Source organism: Oryx dammah, unplaced genomic scaffold, assembly GCF_014754425.2.
Source record: "Oryx dammah isolate SB20612 unplaced genomic scaffold, SCBI_Odam_1.1 HiC_scaffold_28, whole genome shotgun sequence".
Taxonomy (NCBI): Eukaryota; Metazoa; Chordata; class Mammalia; order Artiodactyla; family Bovidae; genus Oryx; species Oryx dammah.
Window position 1 is genome coordinate 108,070,952 of NW_024070212.1, and position 17,906 is coordinate 108,088,857.

A 17,906-nucleotide genomic window follows, 5' to 3' on the forward strand; every position below is an offset into this window, starting at 1 on the left:
CCTTGAAGGGTCAAGCCTTTTTAACAAGATGTTCCAAAGTGTCTGGTTCAGTTCAGTTCAGTCGCTCAGTCGTGTCCAACTCTTTGTGACCCCATGAATCGCAGCATGCCAGGCCTCCCTGTTCATCACCATCTCCCGGAGTTCACTCAGACTCACGTCCATCGAGTCCGTGATGCCATCCAGCCATCTCATCTTCGGTCGTCCCTTTCTCCTCCTGCCCCCAATCCCTCCCAGCATCAGAGACTTTTCCAGTGAGTCAACTCTTTGCATGAGGAGGCCAAAGTACTGGAGCTTCAGCTTCAGCATCATTCCTTCCAAAGAAATCCCAGGGTTGATCTCCTTCAGAATGGACTGGTTGGATCTCCTTGCAGTCCAAGGGACTCTCAAGAGTCTTCTCCAACAACACAGTTCAAAAGCATCAATTCTTTGGCACTCAGCCTTCTTCACAGTCCAACTCTCACATCCATACATGACCACTGGAAAAACCATAGCCTTGACTAGACGGACCTTAGTCGGCAAAGTAATATCTCTGCTTTTGAATATACTATCTAGGTTGGTCATAACTTTTCTCCCAAGGAGTAAATGTCTTTTAATTTCATGGCTGCAGTCACCATCTGCAGTGATTTTGGAGCCCAAAAAGATAAAGTCTGACACTGTTTCCACTGTTTCCCCATCTATTTCCCAGGAAGTGATGGGACCGGATGCCATGATCTTCGTTTTCTGAATGTTGAGCTTTAAGCCAACTTTTTCACTCTCCTCTTTCATTTCATCAAGAGGCTTTTTAGCTCCTCTTCACTTTCTGCCATAAGGGTGGTATCATCTGCATATCTGAGGTTATTGATATTTCTCCTGGCAGTCTTGATTCCAGCTTGTGTTTCTTCCAGTCCAGCGTTTTTCACGATGTACTCTGCATAGAAGTTAAATAAGTAGGGCGACAATATACAGCCTTGACACACTCCTTTTCCTATTTGGAACCAGCCTGTTGTTCCATGTCCAGTTCTAACTGTTGCTTCCTGACCTGTATACAGATTTCTCAAGAGGCAGGTCAGATGGTCTGGTATTCCCATCTCTTTTAGAATTTTCCACAGTTTATTGTGATGCACACAAAGGCTTTGGCATAGTCAATAAAACAGAAATAGATGTTTTTCTCGAACTCTCTTTTTTGATGATCCAGCGGATGTTGGCAATTTGATCTCTGGTTCCTCTGCCTTTTCTAAAACCAGCTTGAACATCTGGAAGTTTATGGTTCACATATTGCTGAAGCCTGGCTTGGAGAATTTTGAGCATTACTTTACTAGCATGTGAGATGAGTGCAATTGTGCGGTAGTTTGAGCATTCTTTGGCATTGCCTTTCTTTGGGATTGGAATGAATACTGACCTTTTCCAGTCCTGTGGCCAGTGCTGAGTTTTCCAAATTTGCTGGCATATTGAGTGCAGCACTTTCACAGTGTCTGGTTGAGTATTCACTAATTGGGAGGTGGTGGCCCAGTACCAACCTAGGTTTAGAAAACTGGGTAGATGATGTAGACCAGAGAAGGACTTACTGTATGATGTGATTTTGAGAGTCCACTTCTCTATATTTATTCATTCAGGGGGTTAGGACACCGACCCTGCAGCTCTCTGCCATGCAAGAGGGAGACTATACTTACCAGCTCACGGTGACTGATACAATAGGGCAGCAGGCCACTGCTCAGGTGACCGTTATTGTGCAGCCTGGTAAGTTCTGACCTTGCGTCAGGCTCTTTTGTTGGCTGGTCCTTTGACCCTTGGGTGAGAAGAGGGCTTGGGTTCTGAGCTATATGAGGGTAGAAATGGGAGTTACCAATCTACCATCCCCCTGGCAACTTTGACTGTCCATTCCCCTGGTGCCTTCTTCACAGGTACAGAGAAAGAGCATTTCACAGCCTCATTTGTGCCCTTGCTCTTGGCTGGTTACTGTTCCTTCATGGGGAGCTAGCAGATGGTCTCTGCCATCCGCAGTCCTACCATATCCTTTTTTTTTTTTGACCCACCTTAACAATTTGCAGGATCTCAGTTCCTCGACCAGGGATAGAACCCAGGCCACAGCAGTGAAATCGTAACAGACCTAGACCACTAAGGAACTCCTCCTACCATATCCGTTAAGGGCCAGCTTAAAGCCCACTTCCTCAAACAAGCCCTGCCTTATCCCTCAGGCTCTTTCCTAAAACTCCTGTAGCATTATACTTCACATTTAGCATGGCACCGGAACTTCATTATGTTCTGCCATGTTCTTTCAGAATTGTTTTATATGTTTTGGTCTTCTATTCTTCATCGTGAGCTCCCTGACCATACCCTTACCTCCTACAGTATCTGAAAGTTCTGTGGCTGGAGAGGCAGAGTCCTTGAGGCTTCCAGAACATATGTCCCAGTTGGTTCCTCTGTTTTCCCAGCTGGACTGCCTGCTTTTGACCTCCAAGTCTGTGTCTTCTAGAAAACAACAAGCCTCCACAGGCAGATGCAGGCCCAGATAAAGAGCTGACTCTTCCTGTAGATAGCACAACCCTGGATGGCAGCAAAAGCTCTGATGACCAGAAAATTATCTCATATCTTTGGGAGAAAACACAGTGAGTACTGACACGAAACCCTTGTGTTTGCAAAGGCACCATACCTTAGAAGAGCTAGGTTTTACTTCCCTTTAAGAGTTTACTTTCTTATTAGCTTATCCAAGGGGGATTACTGAGAAAGAAATGTTTGCAGTCCCAAACTTCAACTGTAAGAAAATGATATAATTTTTATAAGAAAGAAAGAGAATGCTTACCATCAACTGTCCCCAGGTAGTACTTTGTGGTTCTGGTGCTTTTACAGGTGCAATCCGTCTGCTGAAATGCATAGTTTAATTACACTTGAGAGGCAGGATGGAAGGGGTAATGGAGCAGAAAAGTACTGTTGCTCAAAATTAACTGAGTAAGGCTGGCAGGGGGGATGGGGCAGAGCAGCTATTAAGGAGAACTGAAAATTCATCTACAAAATGAAAGCATTACTCTGTTATTGTTTCCTTGAAGACACCGGTTACCACTTAAGTTAGCCAGAGGCCAAAGGCAGTAACTAAAATACTACTAATTAAATTGGAATTTCCTAATCGAACCATTCCTGGTTCTCAGTTTCTTTCATTTCCTTTAAGCCATAACAAATGGAACTGAGATTATATGCAAGATCCCACAGGAAGCAAAAGAATTCCAAGAAAGAGTTAAAAGCATTCTCCGTTTCCAAAGATAGCAGCCAAAGGAGAGACTGGGTTTTTTGGTTTTGGTTTTGACTGGGATGTTAGAGATGGTTGGGTAAGGGCTGTAATTTGACTTGCAAAGCACTTGACTTACGATTGGTGAGTTGGAGTCTAGAAATTATTTTGCTTAGCTTTTGTTGTGTAGAAATTATTTTGCTTAGCTTTTGTTTCTTTATTTTAGAGAACCTAATTTTCCTCAACCTAGAATGTTTTAATTATAACTGTCTGTTGAAGACACAGCAGATAAACCATTTATTTGAGTTTTATTGGTGTTTACAGCAGAAGTAATGCTTAGCATGGCTTCTTGGAGGAGAATCTGTTTTAAGAGGGGTGGCGGGGGTCAGGGTTATACATTTAAAAGAGCAAAACCCTGCGAGTGTGCGGCTTTCCCTGGCTGCCCGCGGTGTCAGGGAGCGCTGAGGCTTTTGGCGCCGGAGCAGAAGGGCTCTCTGCTGTGTGCAGTGCGTGTTGCGCCTGCATGTTGGTGCAGAGCTCACTCCCCTGCTGCAGGCTCCTTGTGAGGCCAATGGGGACAAGGACGATATGGGCTTCTGGGTCCTCTGTGGCCCTTGTTTAGGAGCGGGAGGGAGTTTTGCTTATGCAGCTGCTATGCTAAGAAGAGGATGGTTTTTCCCTGAGTACTCTCTGCAGCCTTGGCCTATTTCCTCTCCCTGACTTTTCAGCAGGAGGGAACTTGGCATGTGATTAAGAAATGCATTTTGCTTCTTTGCTGGCACGAGCTGAACCAACTACTGGGCCAGAGATGCTTTTCAGAAAGATGACTCTTAAATCATTCTTTTGATCAGAGACCTGCTCAGAGCACTTTCTTCCTTTTGCAAACTGGAACAGCACAAAGTTTGGATGTTCTAGAAGCTCTCATAAAGGATAAGGCTAAATGTGTCTGAAAGCGGGTGAATGGAATTTTCTGATCAGCAGGTAGCTTGTATTTTGGGGGCCAGATGACACTCTGTCCAAATGGAATATTTTTAAACATGCCCTCTTGAGGTGAAGGAAACAATAGTTCATGTCTTAGCTGAGGCAGTAATTCTCTGCTCCTGCTGAGTTGGGGACAGGAGAACAGTAGATAGGTGCAACTCCTCCCTCGGGTTTCTCTTTGTCTAGGGGACCTGACGGGGTACAGCTCGCGAATGCTAACAGCAGTGTCGCCACTGTGACTGGGCTGCAAGTGGGGACCTACGTGTTCACCTTGACCGTCAGAGATGAGAGGAACCTGCAAAGCCAGAGCTCTGTGAATGTCATTGTCAAAGAAGGTATATCTTGCCGCCTTGGGTTGGTACAGCTGCCTCTGGGTCAGATAAAGAATCCATCATCTCTTGTTTGTTTGAAGAATTGATTAGAGACAGAGGCTAGAGAAGAAAGTTAGGGTTAAGGGCAGCTGGTATTTGCTTTTCTAAAACAGTCTTTGATTGAGTGGCTTTTAAGGTAAATTTTAGCTCATTGTTTTCCCTCCCTCCCTTCTTCCCTCCTCAGTTGAATAGGAAGAGAATTAAGGACTTTTCCCTTTGCATTTTCATTTTATCTCTGCTGCTAAGTCCCCGGGTCTCTGTAACTCTCCTGCTAGCTACAGTGACACCTGCTGTCCAACCTTAGAATGACTGCCCTGCGCTATCGCTTCCTATGCTCCTCCTGGGAGCCTGCACACTGAGGCCAGCTTAACAGGAGTGGCTTAGCCTTGCTCTGGTTTGCAGGCACGGTGATCAGTGATGGTCTTGGGAGAGGCCCATAAGCTGATTGTAGGAAAAACTATCAGATATGCAGATGACCCCCTAATACAGCATCCTGAACTCAGTGAATAGAGAGCACACACTGAGTACACAAAGCTGCAGGTAGGGCTCCGGGTAAGAAAAGTGTCTCTCTCCTTTTCCTCTATTAAAGTGCTAAGGAAGGAATCAAAAAAAGATGTTCAGAGAATAACATTTTAAGCCGTATTTTGAAGATAATATGTAGTATCAGCTGATGAAACCTGAACTTCAGGGCTTTAACCACTTTAGGCCTTTGTTTCCAATCATCTTATGTCACCAAAGCAGAGAAATGGATCCCTTCCAGGGAGGCTGCTGTGAGAATTTGGGAGGAAACTGCGCTTGTCCCCGCTGCTGTGCAGTGTCGGGGAGCATTTCTCTGGGCGGGACTGGAGCGACAGCCCCTGTAGCACTGGTGGTGGTAACTCTGCTCGGTTAGTTGCTGGTGTGGAGAAGCACTTACAACGCTTCTTCAGTTAGGATGTGTTTGATGTTTAATTTCCTCACAAGCACCATGAAGAAACATTTCTTTTTTTCTGAATCATACATTTTTTTCAATGGTTTCTCTTTGTTTAGAAATGAACAAAGCACCTGTAGCCAAGATAGTTGGGAACGTGGTGATTACCTTGCCCACGGACACAGCAGAGCTGGACGGCTCCAAGTCCTCAGATGACAAGGGAATAGTCAGCTACCTCTGGACTCGAGATGAGGGGAGCCCAGCAGCAGGGGTAAGTGTGCCAGGAGGTGGAGAGCTACACGGGTCAGGCGGGGAGATGGGGAGAGGAGTCTGAGTCAAGCACTCCAGGACCTGTTCTAACCAGGTAGTCTCTTGTGTCGCACCTGAATTGCTCTGAAATCCAGGGAGATTAAATGGCTTGCCTAGGGCTCCCCTCAAGCTTGTGTTCTCTGATCCTCATCACTGTGGGTCGTGATGCCGTCACAGAGCAAGAACTCAAAGCCGTCTACCCGGAGGGGGCTGAGCTGTGACAGAGGCAGCTGGCTCCCGTGAAAGCAGCGTGGCTTTGCTCTGCAACACTGCCGTGTCGTTCCACCCCACAGGAGGTGTTAAATCGCTCTGATCACCACCCTGTCCTCTTTCTTTCCAACCTGGTCGAGGGAACCTACACGTTTCACCTGAAGGTGACTGACGCGAAGGGTGAGAGTGACGTAGACCGGACCACGGTGGAGGTGAAACCTGGTGAGTTCATTTAGTGAGGAGCCAGAGTGGAATTGCTGGATCAGCCCAGCAGGGCCTGGATCCTGAGACCCTTCCCCCAGCATGGACAGAGCCAGATGGCATATCCAGCTTTAAAACAATCTAGAATCCCCAAGCTAAGAACTCTGTAGAGACTCTCTGTTCCAGCAAGACCTCTCCTACGCACACAGAAATATGGACCTCCCCCTACTTAACTCAGATGGAGAAACAGAAACTCAGAGAGGGCAGGGCTTGCTCAGCTTCACACAGCCATTGTGTCAGAGCCAGGCCTTTGGGCCCCTGTGCCAGCACTTTCTCCTCTCTGTGTGAATGACGACAGAGGGCTCAGGGTGCTTTGGGAATCTGAGCACAGGAATAACTTGAGTCATGATGTCTCATCAGCACCCAGCTGCAGAAAACAATTTATTTTTGTAAGTTGAGCCTCAGGCTTTATCTGACAGCCCCCAGGGAAGGTAAAGTAACTGTTGTCCTTTACATTTTTCAGATTTGCAGAAACAAAATTTCTTTCTTAAATAGAACCATGCTTTTGTTTTGTTTTGAGGCTAATTTGGTATTAGGGAGGAAATGAGTACAGGGTGGGATAGAGTGTTATAAGTTCCGGAGCATCTGGTGAGAAGGTATAAACTTTGAACCTACTCTTTATTAGGATTAAGGCCGAGCTTATGTACAGATGTCTTAGAAGGGAAGGGATCTTGGCAGGTCTTTCAGTCCTTGCCCTACCTCTCTGAAGGACAATAGCCAAGACACTGTGAAGTCTCCTCTGTGTTAAAAATCACATCACAGATAGTCTCTGATTATGTGAATGATACATCAGGACAGACAAATGACGCATCAAGTGTGTGGAGAAGGTATTCTGAATAGTCACTTTTAACTTCCACATATGGAACAGTCTTTAGGACATAATCAAAAGTAAGACATAATGGTCTCACAGTTCTAGAGCTGTGAAAACATTGTCCTGCTGTGATGTTGTTTTAAGGAAATCCTTGTTTCTTGGCTGCCTGGATTTCCTTCGTGTTTATGGTTTTCAAACCTGTAGGGCAAGTGCATTCCCATTGGTAAGATTGTTGGCATGGAAAATTTCCTTCCCATTGTTGCATACAAAGTACAGCAGTCACTGAAAGTCAGATTGGATCAGGAGAGATTGCTGGACACCCACCACTTGGTCTGGAGAGTTCAGGAAAGCCAGTTGGGCAGAGACTTTTAGAACAAACGTTGAAGCGTTTCTCTTTTCCCCACTTCCTTCACTAAACCCCATTGATTTGGACTGGGTCCCAGCACATGTGTGGTATTTCTCAGGTTAGTGGAGAGACCAGGAATGCTTCAGAAGCTCTCCAAGCCAGCCACAGATTGCTGGGCTCAGGACAAAGCAATGGGGAGTTCACCACGGGGCCTTTCCATTTTGAAGGAGGTCACTTGCGTTTCGAATGCTCTCACCATGTTCTCTCCTGGGCCAGAGCGCAGGCACAGTGGCAGGTCTGTTAACTCTCCTGCTTCTGAAGCCATGACTGATCCACGTGCTTTCCAGATCCCAGGAAAAACAGCCTGGTGGAGATCATCTTGGATGTCAACGTCAGTCAGCTAACTGAGAGGCTGAAGGGGATGTTCATCCGCCAGATTGGGGTCCTCCTGGGGGTGCTGGACTCCGACATCATTGTGCAAAAGATTCAGCCGTACACGGAGCAGAGGTAGCTGGGCATGAATGGGGGGAGACGAGGAAAGACCAGGGGTCCCCGGGCTTCTTGACTGAGCTGATAAAGTAGCGTGGGTAGATAGAGAAGAGTGGGCCCTCTGACCAGGAATCACTCATGGTGTTCATTTCTTTAACGAAGAAGAAATGTACTCTTTTAGGACAGGTCATGTGCTCGGTGCTAGACACTGCATCAGGTTACAAGGTCAGAAGAGGGCCATGATGTTTGACGACCACGTTCTAGGAGGGGAGATGATCAAGTAAATATATAACATCAATACACAGTGGCTTTGACAGAAGGCCAGTTGGAAGCAGATAGGGTAGGGGGTCCCCAGAAAAAAAAGAATCAGGCTTTTCTTAAGTCATTTTTGGCTTAAGCCATTTTGTGATCTAAACCTGGCTACCATGCTTGCCCTTGAGGTCTCACTAATTAATGACCTTAAGGGCAGAAAGAATGCAGGAACGGGGAGTTCCCTGCTGGTCTAGTGGTTAGGATTCTAGGCTTTCTCCGCCGTGGCCCAGGTTCAGTCCCTGGTTGGGGAACAGATCCCACGAGTCATGCAGTGTGACCAAAGCGGAGAAAGAATTCAGGACCCAGTGATTTTTCTCAGGTAAGAGAAGTAACAATAGCAAAAATAATAAATCAGTTGTAAAGACTCCCAGTTCTGTTCCAGTGGTAAAGATAGCCTGAAGCCCTTATCCACCAGATCAGCTGGAACCTAAGAAGAGATAGGGACCTTTTCTGAGCCTCATGATTTCAGTCAGCTAAAGCTTGGACTCTGTTGACCTATGTCCCAGTTCTGTGCTGAGTTCTCTGCTCAAGCCCCTCCATGAATGTGCATGTCCCCGTAGCTTAAAACTTCCCCACTTTCGCCATCTAGGGAGACACTGCTTTGGGAAAGATCCCCGGTGTTCTCCTCACTTGCCCCAAGTGATAAATTCTTCCTTCTTCTCACCTTTGGCTTGGTTGTGTCTTTTGGCTCAATACCACCTAGAGGAGAACCCAGTTTTGGGGTAACACTATCATGGAGACACAGGCAAGAGGGTGATTATTTTTTCAGGAAAATTGGGATTGAGGTAGTTCAAAGATTTTCCAGAAGTAAAACTTACACTGATCAAGCATAGAAGGACAAGGAGGAAATTCAGTATAGGGGAACAGCATAAACAGTATTCCTGTGATATGAATGTAGAGTTTGCTCTGGAAGAAGCCCATGGGTTCAGAGCACTTACCTGGCCCTAGGATACGGTGGATGGTAGGCTGGCTCTGTAGACTTAGGACAGTCATAAGCAGGCCAGGCAGGTCAGTTTGAATAGTTTGGGTGGGAGGACTCAGAAATTAGTTTTGTATGTGAAGTTCTTGTTTATTTTTGAAACAAGGATATTCTTTTTTTTTTTTTTTTAAGGGAAGTTAGTAGTGTGGAGGCTAAAACTAAAATAGGAAGAGACCAAAGACTTGTAGACAAATCAGGAAGCTTTTGGACTAGTCTAGGAAAAGGGTGCTAACACGGAATGAGGTAGTGGCTGTGGAAATGGCAGAAGATAGGAGGAAACTGAAAGAACGTCAGAGTAAATCAGTAGGGCTTGGTGACCCTTTTGGAATGAAACTGAGTGAACCATCAAATATGAGAATTTTCGTTTGCGTGCCTGGATAGATGGTGGGTGCTGAGATTAGGGATACAGAAAGAACCAGTTTCAAAGAAAAGATAATGAGTTCAGTTTTGACTGTTGAATTTGGGGTGTCTTGGGCTTCCCTGGTGGCTCAGATGGTAAAGAATCTTGCCTGCAATGCAGGAGACCTGGGTTCAATCCCTGGGTTGGGAAGATCCCCTGGAGAAGGGAATGGTTACCCACTCTAGTACTCTTGCTTGGGAAATCCCATGGACAGAGGAGCCTAGTGGGCTACAGTCCACGGTGTTGCCAAGAGTTGGACATGATTGAGCGACTGAAAAACACTTTCACGTGGGTTACATAGGGAGATGCTTCATCAAGTAGTAGAATGCAGAGGTGGGAACCTGAGGTGGAAGGGAAGGCCAGAGATCAGGAGTCACTGGACAGGCAGCGTGAAAGCCCTGAGGATTGACGAGTCCCACTGCGAGAGTGTCAAGAGGGCTGAGGACAGAGCTCTGGAGAACATCGGTATTCAAGAGGAAGGCAAGGAAAGAAGGGCCAGCAAAGGAAACTAAGAAACAGCAGTCAGAGAAGTGGGAGGAGAGCCGGATGGGAGCCGCCTGCTGGAAGTTAAGAGACAGGCTGGCAGTGAGGGGGTGGGCTGCCAAAGGATTCAGGTGCTGCAGAGACAGGTGTGGTGAGCACGCAGAACAGGCTTTTGAGTTTGTGATCAGTAGCTCATCAGAACTCTAGTGAGATCATTTCTCTTAGATGCTGGGAGCAAAGCTTTTTCATGGTTTGAGAATACAGAGATGGTATAATGCCTCTTTGAAGAGGCTGGTATTGAAAACAAAAACGCCTTCTAAAGATAGGAAATACTTGAACATTTTTATAGACTGAGGGAAAGATATAGAAGAGAAGTAGATGGTGGAGGTTGGCAGGGGAGGTAGTTCTTGGGGACCGGCTGTGGACAGAGCAGGAGCACCACTTCCTCTGGAGATGGAAGGAGAGGAGGGAAGATGTGCTCTTACAGGTGAGTTTAGAAGCAGAGAAGGACGACATTGGAAAGGGTTAGTACAAGCACCCAGTTTCTCTAGTACCAACGTCCAGTTTCTCTGAAGCTGGAGGTAAGGCTGTCTGCTTGGAGGAGGTAAGCGTGAGGTGGACAGTCTGAGGAAAGTGGTGAAGGTTGAGAACACCCACTCCAGGAAAGGATGCTGGCTTTGAGCAGTATGGGGGTCTCACCCAAGGTTAGAGACAGGAAGTGAGAGCAGCGATTCCAGCTGCACAGTAGTGTCACTTAGAGCTTTTATGAACATACCATTACCCAAGCCTCACCCCCACAGATGATGGTTCCGTTGGTCTGGAGTAAGGTCTGGGCACCTAAATTTACAAACCCCCCAGATGAATCTAATACACAGTCAGGGTTCACTGGATTGGAGACGGCATGATGATTAGGACTTTCTTTTTAAGCTCTGCTTAGCAGCCTGGGACTAGGAATAGGAAGGTGGCTGCTGGATCGATCAAGCTGGTGGGGATTGGCTGGGACGCAGCAGTGGCAAGACTCCAGTGAGAGTGCGGGTGAGAGCGTTGTGGAAGGGGTTGCTTGCAGTCTTGCATCACTGCATCTGAGGCACAAGGGAGAGAGAAGCATCTGGGTTTCTGGTTTGGCCTTGATGGGCTTTGCTGAGGAATTCAGGAGGAGGATATGATTGGAGGGGGAGAGAGAGTGTTATTATGATGGGAAAGAGCATGGGCCTCTCACCAGGCAGCCCGGCCTCTGTCAGTGACAGCTTTGTGACAGTGGGCAGGTGACTGTATCTCTCCAAACTCATTCTTCACCTGTAAAAATTCTGGCAGCCGTTTTGAAGGCTTGGTGAAGATTACATAAGATAATGTTTATGTAGTCCCTAACACACAATGAGTTAATTAATGATTATCAGTCTGTTTTGAACCATGCTGGGTTTGAGATGTCTGTGGTAGGTCTGGTGTAGATACTCTAGCAAGCATTTGTAGGTCTAGATTTGGTCACTCAAGAGGGACATGGGGAGAGGAGATAAAGCTTAGAGGGTTATTTGTGTATAGACGAAAATGGAAACTATAAGTGTGAATTATTAGGTAACTAGGAGAAAATATGAGAAATGACCACATCTTTTTAAATTAATCTTTATGGAGTATAGTTGCCATGCAGTGTTGTGTAAGTTTCTGCTATGCAGCAAATTGAATCAATTATGCATAAACCTGTATCCACTCTTCTTTCTCTTTTTTAATGAATTCATTTTTAATTTGAGGATAATTGTTTTACAGTATTGTCTTGGTTTCTGCCATACATCAACATGAATCAGCCACAGGCATACAGATGTTCCCTCCCTCCCACCTCCCACCTCATCCCACCCCTCTAGGCACTCACAGTCAACTCTGTTTAGATTTCCTTCCTGTTTAGGTCACCAGAGAGCACGGAGTGGAGTTCCCTTGCTATACAGTAGGTTCTCGTTAGTTATCTATTTTACATGTAGTATGATAAATGACCACAAATCTTATGGAAAAGATTTGTTTCTTGATTCTGGAGTTTATAATACCCCATTTTTAGCCTCACTACACAGTGAACTTTTAAAAGTCTTTTAGGAAAGCACTTCCCAAACTTTCATGTCAGTCCACACATAGAAGATGATACTGTTTCTATGACACTTTGAGATACACACACAGTTGGGATAAACAGACAGTTATACTAAATGAAGCTGGTCCAGGCCCTCTGGGATACCTGGGTCCCAGCCAGCCCCTGTGTGCAGTGGGGATCCTTACTGGGGGCGTACCTATGAACCCAGTGTGACCCACTGGTTGGGAGAGCTCAGTTTTGAGACTAACATGGAATCACAAAGCAGGTTGCCAGAAATGGAGGCCAAGGGCTAGTGAATAGATTCCATGCCACCCAGAGGTAAGCTCAAACCTTGGACAGAAGTTGGCAGTCAGAAAGTAAACGGATCTGGACAGAGAATACCATAATCTTGTACCATCGTGTCAGACTTTTCTTGTTGCTGCCACGGTAGTTATCATTTTGGCCATGTTTTGGCCTGCGGATGCTCTGATGCCGTGCAACAGTTTACATTTTAGAAAACGCTGTGCTTTGTCTTACAGAAAATCTAGGCACAAACCCAACATCACTACACTCTTACCTGTTAAAAGGCTGAGAGCAGAATGTATCCAAAACTAAATCCCTGTGTTTCTGACCTCTGGTTATCTTTTGGAATAGGTCTTCTTGTTAATTAGGGCAGCTTAGGGCTTTTCTAAAAGCCTAGGCTTTGGAGTCAGGCATATCAGGGTTGGGATCTGGCTCTGCCATAATTACCTGTGTGACCTTGGGCAAGCTACTCAACCCCTCTGAGCCCCAGTGTTGTCCTCTGGAAAATGGAGATGGTGCTGGGCAGCCCCTCTCTCACTGACTTGCTGTGAGAGAAGGTGGGTAGTACTTAGCACAGTGTCTGGCACATACAGAAGGCATCTAGCAATGGCAGCTCCTGCCATCCAGTTGACAGCGTCAGCTTATCCACACTGTTGCATGTCTCCGCAGCACCAAGATGGTATTTTTTGTTCAGAATGAGCCTCCTCACCAGATCTTCAAAGGCCATGAAGTGGCAGCGATGCTCAAGAGTGAGCTGCAGAAGCAAAAGGCAGACTTTCTGATATTCAGAGCCCTGGAAATCAATACTGTCAGTGAGTAATTGTGGGGAGTTGGGAATGAAAGCCTGCCCCTTGCCCACAGCTCACCTGTCATCCCTGCTGTCCTTGGGCTACATTTCTGGTTTCTTCCACCACCATTATCATGAAAGAGTCCCAGCTCACTGCAGAGCTTCTTCACCTGGGTCCCCGGGCCCCTGAGACAGCGTTCAGAGGAGCTGTGAGTTCAAATGGGAAAAAAAAATTAATCACATCTTTGTTTTCATGAGCCTCTGACTGAAATTTGCTCTTTTCCTCAGTCACAAAGTACTGTAGTTTTAACAGAACATGTGACTTTAAAGCAATAGAAATTCAGATAGTTTTGTATCATACCACTTGATGAAATAGCATTTTTATTCATCACTACTTCAAAATTATAACAGTTGTCAGACACTGTTATAATCTTATGACTTAATATTTTAATAAAGACATATACTGTTATCTGTAGAGTTTTGTATTCTTAAATTCTTCAAAAACATGTTTAGTATAATTGCCTTCCTCTATAATACTATATCGTTTATCTTGGCAATTAAGTTATTCTGAGAAGAAGGTCTGTGGGACATGAAAGGTTAAGAACTGCTGATACGGAAAACAGCAAGGGAAAACAGTCTGGAGCCTCTCTGACTGCTCCAGTTGTATCCAGCCATGTTGGGGATAACGGGAGTGGTGCCAGCTGTAAAGGCCCTTGGGGGCAGGTCTGGAGGACACGTCCCCGTAGGCGTGGGTCTGGGGGTTCCATCCCGTCCTCGTGGACCCCGGAAGGTGGTCCTCCTCCGGTGCTGACTCCTGTGGACCTGCGTCCCTCTCCTGCTGCTTGCAGCGTGCCAGTTGAACTGCTCTGACCACGGCCACTGTGATTCATTCACCAAACGCTGTGTCTGTGACCCTTTTTGGATGGAGAATTTCATCAAGGTGCAGCTGAGGGATGGAGACAGCAACTGTGGTGAGTTTCCTGCTTTGACTGTGCCAGCTGGTTTGGCATTGACTGTGGCTCTGAGTTGAGTGGGTGGGTGTTGGTATTTCCAAGGCAGATGAGCAAGCAAGGAGAAGAACTTTGTGTATTTGCTGTTTGCCGAGGACTTAATACTTCCTTCCTCCGCACTTGCTCAAGGTTAGAGGGAAGCTCTGAGGCAGTTTTTTGTGGTTTTCTTTTTCTGTTGTTTTTTGGCCATGCCTTGTGGCTTGTTAGATCTTTGTTTCTTAGTCCCCTGACCAGGGATTGAACCCAGGCCCCAGCAGTGAAAGTGGCAAGTCCTAACCGCCAGACCGCCAGGGAATTCCCCTGAAGCAGTTGTTTAAAATGAAACAGGCTTAAATCAGACCAACCACAAAATGCAGCATAAATCAGACCAGCTGTATGGCCTCCTGTCCTTTCGGAGTGCCTGTGTGCTCTCGCCCCATGGAAGCCCGTAGATTTCCATTCCCCTCTTTTCCTCTGTTGAAGCTCATGACAGCCTGCCCCACTGCCGCAGGGTCTCAGAGCCAAGCTCAGATTTCAGCTGCTTTTATCTCTAAGGTCTCACCTTCCCTGGGGAGCCCTGGGGACCACTTTGTTCACAGAGTGTTTCCTGCCCCAGCTGGGCAGCCCAGCCCTCTGTTCAGCCTCTCTCTCCACCGCCCTTACTATTCTGTTTTTCTTGGCAGAGTGGAGCGTGTTATATGTTATCATTGCTTCCTTTCTCATTGTTGTTGCCTTGGGGATCCTGTCCTGGACTGTAATCTGTTGTTGTAAGAGGTAAGATGCACTTGCCCTGTAAATTTGTTCAGGCTTCTAATTACGTATTTGTTCATTAGAGAGGTATCTGGCACCTTCCACGTGGGGGCACTGAGCCCTGGGATTTTCCCCTTACCATCACTGTTACATGGCCCACCCACAGCATGCCCAAAAAAGGTCTCCTTACCTTCTGACGCTCCTGAAGGAGTGAGTGGCTGTCACTGCAGGGATTCGCAACCTGGAAACTGTGGCTGTGGCTGAGTGGGCATTGGGAGGGCCTGGGACATAGACCTGGCTTGCATCTTTCTCTAGGGGGTGAGCTGCAGTGCTACTCCACACCTCAGCCTCACCACTGTTCCCGTGGATTGTTAATTTCTCTGCCTCCCCTTCGATTTGAGATTCTTGTGCGTGTGTTTTCTTGTTCTTATAGACTTAGGTGAGCCATGATTAAGTCTTTCGAGTTTTTTTCATTTAGTTTTCCTATCTAGTCTTATAATATTTGAGAGTAATATTTATTATGTTTCTTATTATTAGTAATAGGTATCACTTCTGTGTTTACTCTGTGCCAAGTATCATGATGACATTTTATAGGTAATATCTTTTTTCATAGGCATAAAGAGCATTTTCTCAGGAAAATAATGTCATCCATCCAAGGATACACAGTTAGTAAGTTGCAGGGCTGAAATGCAACCTGCGATATAACCTTACAATAAAACTTAGCAAAATAAAAGAATTTTTAAAAATTCCCACCAGTCCAGGACAACCACCGTTAACAACATTGCTGGTTTAAGCTTTCCTCTACCTTCCACCCTTCAAGGATAGGGGTTTAGTTTTATTTACATTTTTAATCAATCTGTCCAAGATAATGTTTCCTTTACCTTTTCCCAAGTTGGTGAGGAATATTTGAATAACAAATCACAGTTGCTGCCTTTCCCAGCTGAGAAGTAAGGAGAAGCAGCTCTTCCCTTAAGCAGCATCCCTGGATCCGGGCTCCACGTGCAGAGTCTGGCTATCACCTGTGGGTGGCAACCTGAGCCTCACACAGACCCTCTTTCCTGAGCAGAGACAGGGCTTGTGTTTTTCAGGCAAAAAGGAAAACCGAAGAGGAAAAGCAAGTACAAGATCCTGGATGCCACGGATCAGGAAAGCCTGGAACTGAAGCCAACGTCCCGAGCAGGTATGTCGGGAACCTTGGGAATTGGGTGCCGGGGCCACCCTGTAGTAGATGAAGGGCCGCCACCATCACCCTTCCCTCCCAACAGCTCTTTGTGCTGGAAAAGCATCTTGTCCCCTCCCTGATGAGGACCAGGGTCCGCTTTGCCCTGTGGGGGCAGAACCTGCCTGTTGGACAAGCTCGGGCTCCAGCGCTCACTTCTCAGCCGCCCTTTCCCTGTGCTGAGGGGGCTCACCCTCTTGCTCTCCTTTGCCTGGTCATTCCCCTTGGGGTTTCTGCCTGGAGTTCAGCTTTTCAAGCTGCCCCTTGAGGTTGAGCTCAAGGACCTTGGTCTCTTTTTCCTGGTCAGTCTGTCCTTTCTGAGCAGACAGGGTGAGGCTGTGAAGAGGTCAAAGCTAGTGTCTGCCTGCTGGCCCTCCTCTCCAGCCAGCCTTCCCCTCCTGCGTTCTCCTCTCCCGTGTCTGTCAGGTCGATCCGCAGGCTCTGCGACTGTCTCAGAGCCCGTGGAGGGCTGCTCCCCTGCTGGCTCCAGGTGCACTCGGCTCATCCGTCAGAGCATTTCCAGCTGCACAAGCACGGAGACAGCGTTCGGTGATGGGGTTAGGAGGGCCAGGGCAGGCGCAGGGCTCTCCTTCCTGTCTGAGCTCGGTCACTGGTGAGGTTCCCTTTTACCATAGTGGCCCCAGGACAGGCCATCCCCTTATGGGAGCTGGACTCTGTGTAGAGCAATTCCCAAACACTCTGAACGTAGACCTGGTTTTTTTTACAACATGTTTGTTTAACATCTCTCATACTTAATGCTTGATATTAGGAAGGCTGTAAGGGACTGTGTAGCGTTCTTGGACGCAGGCTCTGCCCTCGGAATCTCACTGTGGTGAGGGAGGAGAGACACGAGATGAAAATAGAGGAGCGTAGGCAGTCCGGGCTGGGCAGCCGGGCAGCTCGGTTCCGGAGCACGGTGGGACAGTGTCCGGAGGTGGGGCTGGCGAACCGCAGAAGTACCGCCAGGGCGCCCCAGAGATCCTGAGGGCGGTAGCCAGAGGGGAAAACGCCGCACAGCGCCCTCCACGAGGTCGCCAGGGTGTCTGTCGCTGTGGCAAGGTTGCTCTCCGCCATGAAGTCCTTCGGGGGCTTTAGGTTTGTTAGATGGTGGCCTTGGTGAGCCTGCGTCAGTGTGTGTTTCTGAGATCCTCCTCCCTGCTGAAGTCTCTCTTTTCTAAACCAAATTCGTTGGTTCGTGTTTCTGTCCAGAAAGTACTTTCTCATCCAGCCCTTAACCTGCCAGTTAAAAGTCATGCTCTTCTTTCTCCCGCATGTTTGTTTTGGCATTTCTCTCTCTGTATTATGTCAGTTATCTTATTGTTTGTCCCTTTACTAGTCAATAATACCCTTGAAGAAGGTAGGGACTGTATCTTATTCATCTGTGCGTATGAATCAATACCACTGTGTACCAGGCATAAGCCAGACACTGGTTATATTACGGTGCTCAATAGATGATGCTTTTGTGTAGCTTATATCACGCAGACATTAAACAAATTCACAAATATACAAAATGTGATAGTGGAAGGTATTTATAAAGAATAACATTAAAACTGAGACCCCAGTGTCAACGAGAAGGAGAGTGAGGCACATAGAGGCTCTGAGAAATAGGATTGCAGGCCAAGCCAGTTGATTGAAGGCCCAGCTGCCGGAGGGAGCCCGGGGCATTTGTGGAAGGTACTATGAGTGTGAGGTGAGTGGAACAGGGCTGGACAGGTGAGCAGGGACGCTGCTGTGGGCTCCTTCTAGG

General features: G+C 47.0%; 1 protein-coding gene across 2 annotated transcripts in view; it reads left to right on the forward strand.

Annotated features, from left to right (window-relative positions):
• The window catches only part of KIAA0319L (KIAA0319 like), a 100,879-nt gene that overhangs the window by 77,672 nt on the left and 5,301 nt on the right, over positions 1 to 17,906 (forward strand). For both annotated transcript variants that reach the window (XM_040231721.1, XM_040231720.1), the window contains exons 11-20: positions 1,593 to 1,716; positions 2,453 to 2,585; positions 4,367 to 4,515; positions 5,581 to 5,732; positions 6,064 to 6,202; positions 7,746 to 7,905; positions 13,084 to 13,226; positions 14,050 to 14,172; positions 14,874 to 14,964; positions 16,029 to 16,120. In XM_040231721.1, the coding sequence (XP_040087655.1) occupies positions 1,593 to 1,716; positions 2,453 to 2,585; positions 4,367 to 4,515; positions 5,581 to 5,732; positions 6,064 to 6,202; positions 7,746 to 7,905; positions 13,084 to 13,226; positions 14,050 to 14,172; positions 14,874 to 14,964; positions 16,029 to 16,120 (1,306 nt within the window). The remainder of the gene's footprint in view (positions 1 to 1,592; positions 1,717 to 2,452; positions 2,586 to 4,366; positions 4,516 to 5,580; positions 5,733 to 6,063; positions 6,203 to 7,745; positions 7,906 to 13,083; positions 13,227 to 14,049; positions 14,173 to 14,873; positions 14,965 to 16,028; positions 16,121 to 17,906) is intronic.